Below are 7,221 nucleotides of genomic sequence, written 5' to 3'. Positions count from 1 at the left end.
TACCTCCTTACTAACGTTAGCTTCTTAAGATATTGTTGTTGAGTGGGATAGGAAGCTAGCTAAGTTAGCTGGCTATCCAAGTGGAGCCAACTGACATTTACYCCTGAGGTGCTGACTTGCTACACCCTCGATAACTTCTGTGATTATTATTATTTGACCATGCTGGTCATTTATGAACATTTGAACATCTTGGCCATGTTCTGTTATAATCTCCACACGGCACAGCCAGAAGAGGACTGGCCACCCCTCATAGCCTGGTTCCTCTAGGTTTCTTCCTAGGTTTTGGCCTTTCTAGGGAGTTTTTCCTAGCCACCGTGCTTCTACACCTGCATTTCTTGCTGTTTTAGGCTGGGTTTCTGTACAGCACTTCGAGATATTAGCTGATGTACGAAGGGCTATATAAAATACATTTGATTTGATTTGAGTCAACAGCAGCCCCAAATTACTTCCGCCTCTACTAAGGTAAGAACTGTCTAAGAGAGATCTTAAACAGTGCTGCTCAAATTGACTACAAATAATAATAATAATACTTTGGTGAGTGCTTATATTTGTCCTATTTCACACATGTATAAATGTGTATTTTACACGTGTGTGAAATTGAAATGTTATTTTTTTCGCATATCCCAACTCTACCCGAGACACCCTCGGAGAGTGGGGTCACGGTGGCTAGGTTTAGTCACAATGGCGACCCTGGAACAATTAGGGTTAAGTGCCTTGCTCATGGGCACATCGACAGATTTACTAGTTAATAACCATGGGCACCATGATGGTGTACATTAGTCATACGACCCTAAACTAATGCAGTACTATTGATATAAAGTTAAAATTGTCCATGCCTCTTTCACTTTATCATTCTCGCTCTATCTTTTATCATACTGCACCCACTCTTACCTGTCTTTTTCCACGCTTTCATCCATTGAYCTTTCATCTTTACTACCTTCTTTCTAAAGAAGATGTCTGGTGGGGTTAATAAATCTGTTGGCAAATTATCTAGTCTGTCAACCTGTATGAAAATCACATTACCAGTCTGTTTCCTGTTTTAATGCAGAGCCCAGATAAAGACAACAGTGAAGAGGAAACTGTATGAGAACAGCAGGATGCCCCTCTCTTCCGACTCTCCCAAAAAGACCACCAAGAAGACCACGGTCACCATGGCAGCTGAACCAGCACCCGTGGCCCCCACAGTCATTGCTGTGCCCACCTCACAGGTTGTCCTGACAACAGGGCTTCAGAGCGCCTCCCCTATGCCCCCTGCCATCAAGAAACAGAAAACAGCAGGTGAGTGGAATGATACAGGCCTTTACCTCAAAGGGCAGGGATTGTGTGATGAGTATGGCTTGTATACGGAATTTAGTAGACTAGATTTTCATCCATAGTCAAAAGACCAAGACATTTTTTGTAGAAATTACTTGAACCCTTTATTGAATCGATACTKCTGATGCATTGGCTACTTTGAATGTGCACGTTTATTAACATATTACACGTTTTCCCTGTCTGTCTGTGTGTAGATGTGACGCTCAGTGCTCTGAATGACTTGGATGTGAACAGCGACCTGGTGGACATTGAGGGACTGGGAGATGGATCCAACACCAAGCTCAATTTCGATCAAGGTGAATAATATCAGCTCCATCACTGGCTCTCAATCAATATGGTTCACATTGTGTCATTATGCTGAAGTCAAAGGTATTTAGCTGAAAATGTAGTTGTCCTCATCTGTTCTGTTTTTAAATCTGTGTGTCTCATCTTGTTTTCTCAGAGAGCCTCAACCTGGACTCCAGCCTCATCATGAACTCCAGTGACATGCCCCTCCTGTCTCACTGACCTCTAACCCCGCTGTACCCGTTGGTTGAAAAACCTGGGTCCCTCTATCACCAGAAAGCAGATTAGTTGGTATCCTTGTTACAGAGCTATTTTGGACAGATTTTAGCAGATGCCTTTTTGTATTTTTATGAACAGACCCCCCCCCCCCCCCGCCCAATCAAATGCTTCTCTATTCAGTCTGTGCCATTTCTACAGAGAACCCCTTCCATTTCACTCTGAGAAAAAAAAACTTGTTTTTGTGTTTTGTATAGCTTTTTGTATTGTAAAATATTATAATTTATTTGCACTGCTAATTTTACAAGTACTGTATTGTGGCTGAACATGAATGTCCATGATCTCCAGAGGTGTTGCAGTGCAGGTGTGCGTTCAGTTTGATTATACATTTGTTACGTTGCAGAATGGTTTGTACTGAACGACATGTTTCCCCAACACGTTCTTGAACAGACTTTGAGGTACGTTTTCTCTGTTTGGTGGGTGTGGCTTGAAGCAATGAGTGACTATTTAAAGGGCAGCAGAGTGTTCCTCAACCCAGTTCCCTCCCTGTTTTTTCAACTGGTTGTTCAGAACACCACCGTTTCTGTTGTATTAAGTATTTTCTTGTACTGAATGCAGCCGTCGGGCATATTCATTCGGCAAATTCTGTTGCAAARAAATCTTGAAAGCAAACAAACTGAAACAGGGAGGGACGTACCAGAATCAGTCCAATAGAAACTCTTATTTTGCTCTGTTTACTTCCGCTGGGTTATTAAACCGTTTCCGTAATGAATACGCTCCATGTCCATCACGTAACGGAGTGAGTGTACATGTTGTGTACCACGGGTTGATATATTTATAAAGACAAGATATAGGCTAGCCAAGTATTATTTAATTTTGTTCAAACAATGGTTGTGCATGACATGATTCCTTATGTTGTTTAGTAAAATGTTAATATCTTTTTGTCTGTTTCACTGTGCTTGTAGAATTATGTGACACAGAGGGTAGCAGTYCGGACTGCCATCTAAGGTGGTTATAAAGAAAGCTTGCAGAAATGGACAGGTAACCATATCAAAGGATCTATGGAGAGAAAGGAGAGTCCACAGGTTTTCTGATATAATACAGTGACTTTTATTATCATTTTATTTATATATTTAAAAGGTGTACATTATACCCCCCTAAAACTAGACACATTTTGTGTCAACTTTACAGGCATGAGAAAGGCTACTCAGAGGGAATTAATAGTTTCTCTCACTCTCTATTAAAAGTTCCATTAAAAAATACAATCTTTTTATGTAGACGTTTCTCAAAGCTATTTACAGTTTGAAAATACTTGAATGGTCTGGCAGATGTGCTTTAGTTCCCTTTTTTCACCTCTTCTCTATCTCTTTCATCCTATCACTCTCTAGGCCTCATTCTAATGTCAGTTTGAAAACCAGAAAAAAAGGAGCCCTCTAACACTGACATGTCGTTTTTCGAAAACAATTTTTAAGATTGTGGCTGATAAGGCATGCCAATCCTGTGGGTCAACTGCAATGAACATCAACAGGAGATTAAAATATTTTATATTTGGCTTCAGGTCATCTCCAACTCATTGTATTTCCCTCCCTATATAGTTCATCCTCTGCAACAGGATGGGATTGGTGAAACTACCACTGAATATTAGTGCCATTTGATTGCAAGTTAACCTCTGGCTAACTGCAGATAAAATTKAGTTAGTTATGAGATAAGAGATCTTCTATTGATGTTCATGTCATTTAACCTAGTATGCATTTACAGGATCTTCCCATACTCAGGAAATAGTATAAAATACATGTCGAAAGCCACAATATATTTCTGTACATGGTGTAAGAAAGATAAATTTGGGAATGTGAGTTGATTGATGATCTACATTAGTGTCTCAATCATACAGCTTTTGAGAGAAATGAAACTGACGCTGGTTGTCAATTTAAACAATGTATGCCAGCGTCATAGAATATTTTGTGCCAAAGGAACCAAACKACATTATTGAGAACAACAAGTTAACATGAATAGAACTTAAAACAACTGGAGTTTTTATTTCCCTCCAAATTCACTGATTGTCACTGAGGAAAAACAAACAACGTTTCTAAATCTGGGGTTAAGATCAGAAGATGACCCTCAACTCTTGCTGACCTAAGCACTTCTTTGAGACAGGACAGAGACCCGATGAGAAATGAGCAAATTAAGCAACAAATATACAACGCAACAGCATGTCTTAATCAGGATCCCATTTGTGTAACAGTAATATTGATTAATAATGTGAAACTAATACTGTGCAAAATCTTAATTGGAAGTAGAATGTTCCGTCCACAAAAAGGAGACCAGATTTAGAGAAACGAATCTGTCTGTTGCTGTAAAACTCAGCTCTGGAAAGGGCATTTGAAGAGTATTACACATAGTTACTATCATTAACATTATTTGTTTTTGTATAAGAMACTTCTCTAAGCAGCTTGTACTCTATTTCACAAGTCAAAAGGTCTGSAGGTCACAGACTCATGCATGGGATTAAAAAACAGAACTTTCCCATAGATTACATCAACCCAAACAACATGATATACCCATGATGTCACTTATGATATTTCACAATATCTACGAGGGTCCTGAGCATGTACAACCATACCACATTACAGAAGTCAAATACTGTAATAACATTCATGTAATCAATGGGAAAATGTGATAACACCCCACAGGCTACCCTTTTTAAAGTAGTATGCATGTAGAGAAAGGGTAATATCACGCACTACCCAGAGGACTGAGATCACCAGTCGAGGTCCCTTCTATCAAACTAAAGTTCACACACACCTGTCAAGAGGTGAGTATCCATGCCGATCTCTCATTAGGTTTAGGCCATAAAGGACCAGGACTGGGTGGGTCCTCTGGGCAGAGCTTTGCCTAGGGATTCTATATCTACAGAACAAACCCCTTCAGCCAGAGAACCCACTCCCAGTCCTGCCTTAAAGGCAGCCCTGCTTATATCAGTATTCACATAGACAAACTGAGCCACCGCTGGCTCGACAGTCTGCTGTGACACCTTGTCTTCATGTCTCATTTTTGAGCGCTTACTTCTGGACTATCAAAGAATACTGGGCTATTGGGTCACGTTCAGTGGGATTACAACGTGCCCTCACCATTACCCCTGAACACAATTTCAGACAAGGCCTTTTAACACCTCTAACTTTGATATAAACAAAAGCCCAACAAGGAAAAATATAGTCTCTTCACCCCTGACTTCCTTTGGCAGGGCATTTCATGCAACCTTCTGATTAACAAAGCACAGGTGCCAGTCTTTGTGTAACATCTATATATTATCTTGATTTCAACTCAAGACATTACTTCAGGAGCCAAGGAATATGATGAGTTTCCCCAAGGCTCTGATGGTTTGAGGGAGAGGAGCGCTCTGATAGGCTGTGAGTAGAATCTAGGACTGACTGTAGTCCTGGTCTGTGATAGGCTGCTGGTGTTGTGGTTTCTAGATATTGGGCTGGTGAGAGGTGAATGAGGGGGGAGGAGACAGGTACAGGGCACTACCCTGGGGACTAGCACCACACACAGACACACCACCTGTAGGAGAGTCTGCAGATGCCTGAGACACACTGGGGGAGRGGGAGAGGGAAAAAAACAGGAAGTTAAAAGAGATGCAGCTAGCACTATATTCACAAGTGTGCAAGAGTTTGAATGTCTCTAGTTCTCACCTGACTGTGTAACTAGTTCGGTGAGCAGGATCTGTTACACCTGCAACAAACAGCTTCTTCGGCGGACCATCAGACTCCACTCCTCCTACATGACAGAACGACAGGATGAAAGAGAAGACAGACACACACACCAAGGCTGAGTAAAGTAAGCACCATTCTTGAAGCACTGTTCTTACCTTTCCTTTTCAGTGGAGTCAGGGCAGGCCATCTCACAGTAGAGTTGACTGTTGGCCTGGCGGTGAAGGGACACTTTGTGTTAAATTGTTGTGGACACAGTGTAAGTCCACAATCATAGGATAGCTATAAATCTACACTCAAGTTAGTTTGTCAAGCAACGTGAAACTCAACTCACCCCCTAAACCTTCGAGTTGGACTAGGGGACGAATTGGGTGTGACACCACTGTCCGGTAAATGGAATCCCTGTGAAAGACAGGACAAATATAAGTAAATATGAGATGACTCTTTATCCATCCATTTATTCATCATCTATCCATCAATCCTTTCTCCATGCTTTGGTATGACAAAGCACTACAGTCATGTGCAGAACACAGAGGGAGTACTCACCACTGATGAATGGTCATGCCAGTGACTGACAGGAGGGACCAGGTTGGAAGCACTACAACAAGAGAGAGAAAACACTGTTAGAGAGAGTGAGTGTGTGTGTGTGTGTGTGTGTGTGTGTGTGTGTGTGTCACTACCTTACCTCAGTCTCTGAAGACTCCCCCTGAGTGTCATCTCCATATTCTCTTCCTTGAATGAAAATACACACTTTCAGTCAGTGGTCATACACACATACTACAGTGTGCCACACACACTAAAACACCAATGTGAGCATTTACATAAGGTAACCTCACACTGAACTGTACTAACACACTGGCTAATGTATAAGCAAACACTCAAACCAGCATCATTACTCAAAGGCAGGCATTTGCACAAATAGAGGGAAGAGGCCCACAATATCCCTAACATTATCCTCACCTGCCTTTTGTGGTCTGGTCTCTCACCACCCAATGAGAAAGGGGACAGGGGGATGGCCTATGGAATCAAGACTGGATATATTATTGTTGGTCTGTTGATGGACTAACTAACAGAATACTGAATCACACACACACACACACACACACACACACACACACACACACACACACACACACACACACACACACACACACACACACTCACCAGAGAAGGACAGCTGGGGTTGACAGAGACACTGCTCCGTCGATACCGGGCTGAAATAGTTGGACTGAACACTGTCATACCATCACTGTTACACGGAGGGAAACAAACAATACAATAAAACTCAGTCATTCCAAAGCAGACATGAAAAACAAAATGACAAGACAGTTGCATTCACTCAAAGAGAATATAAATTTCACTGACCTGACACTTGTGATCATGGGGGCGCTGTTCGATCTACGAAGAGCCCCGCCTCCGCTCCCGGCAGCTGCGCCTGCGCACTGGTCCACTTCCATTCGTTCCATTTCTTGAAATCACCGGCCTCCAGCCTAGCAGCGCGAGCTGCTGGCCTAGGAGTGCTCAGAGGCGGCGTAGAGCCCTACTCTATCTGGGTGAAAGCCCGACCTGCAGGCCTTACACACAAACCTTTCGGTCCAATTCAGATAAGCTAAATCAGCGGGAAATGTCCTTGGTGTCTTCCCTCTATCTCATTTTTGTTAGATGAAGTCAGACTTGGCTCAAGTTACAGCAAGCG

General features: G+C 42.2%; 2 protein-coding genes across 2 annotated transcripts; one reads left to right on the top strand and one right to left on the bottom strand.

The window, feature by feature from the left end:
- The first annotated feature begins 374 nt into the window (after positions 1 to 374).
- On the top strand, positions 375 to 1,956 carry LOC111980983 (chromatin complexes subunit BAP18-like). Its single transcript, XM_024012082.2, has 4 exons — positions 375 to 462; positions 1,049 to 1,278; positions 1,509 to 1,610; positions 1,757 to 1,956. Exons 2-4 carry the CDS (start codon positions 1,098 to 1,100, stop codon positions 1,819 to 1,821), a joined length of 348 nt encoding a protein of 115 aa, XP_023867850.1. The 5' UTR covers positions 375 to 462; positions 1,049 to 1,097; the 3' UTR covers positions 1,822 to 1,956.
- Positions 1,957 to 5,037: 3,081 nt separating this feature from the next.
- On the bottom strand, positions 5,038 to 7,090 carry LOC111980982 (P2R1A-PPP2R2A-interacting phosphatase regulator 1). Its single transcript, XM_024012081.2, has 9 exons — positions 6,891 to 7,090; positions 6,690 to 6,774; positions 6,486 to 6,542; positions 6,211 to 6,257; positions 6,072 to 6,123; positions 5,860 to 5,927; positions 5,684 to 5,739; positions 5,508 to 5,592; positions 5,038 to 5,408 (listed from the first exon to the last, which is right to left on the bottom strand). Exons 1-9 carry the CDS (start codon positions 6,989 to 6,991, stop codon positions 5,285 to 5,287), a joined length of 675 nt encoding a protein of 224 aa, XP_023867849.1. The 5' UTR covers positions 6,992 to 7,090; the 3' UTR covers positions 5,038 to 5,284.
- Between the last annotated feature and the right edge of the window lie 131 nt (positions 7,091 to 7,221).

Source organism: Salvelinus sp. IW2-2015, linkage group LG20, assembly GCF_002910315.2.
Source record: "Salvelinus sp. IW2-2015 linkage group LG20, ASM291031v2, whole genome shotgun sequence".
NCBI lineage: Eukaryota > Metazoa > Chordata > Actinopteri > Salmoniformes > Salmonidae > Salvelinus > Salvelinus sp. IW2-2015.
This window is presented reverse-complemented; position numbering and strand designations above follow the sequence as displayed.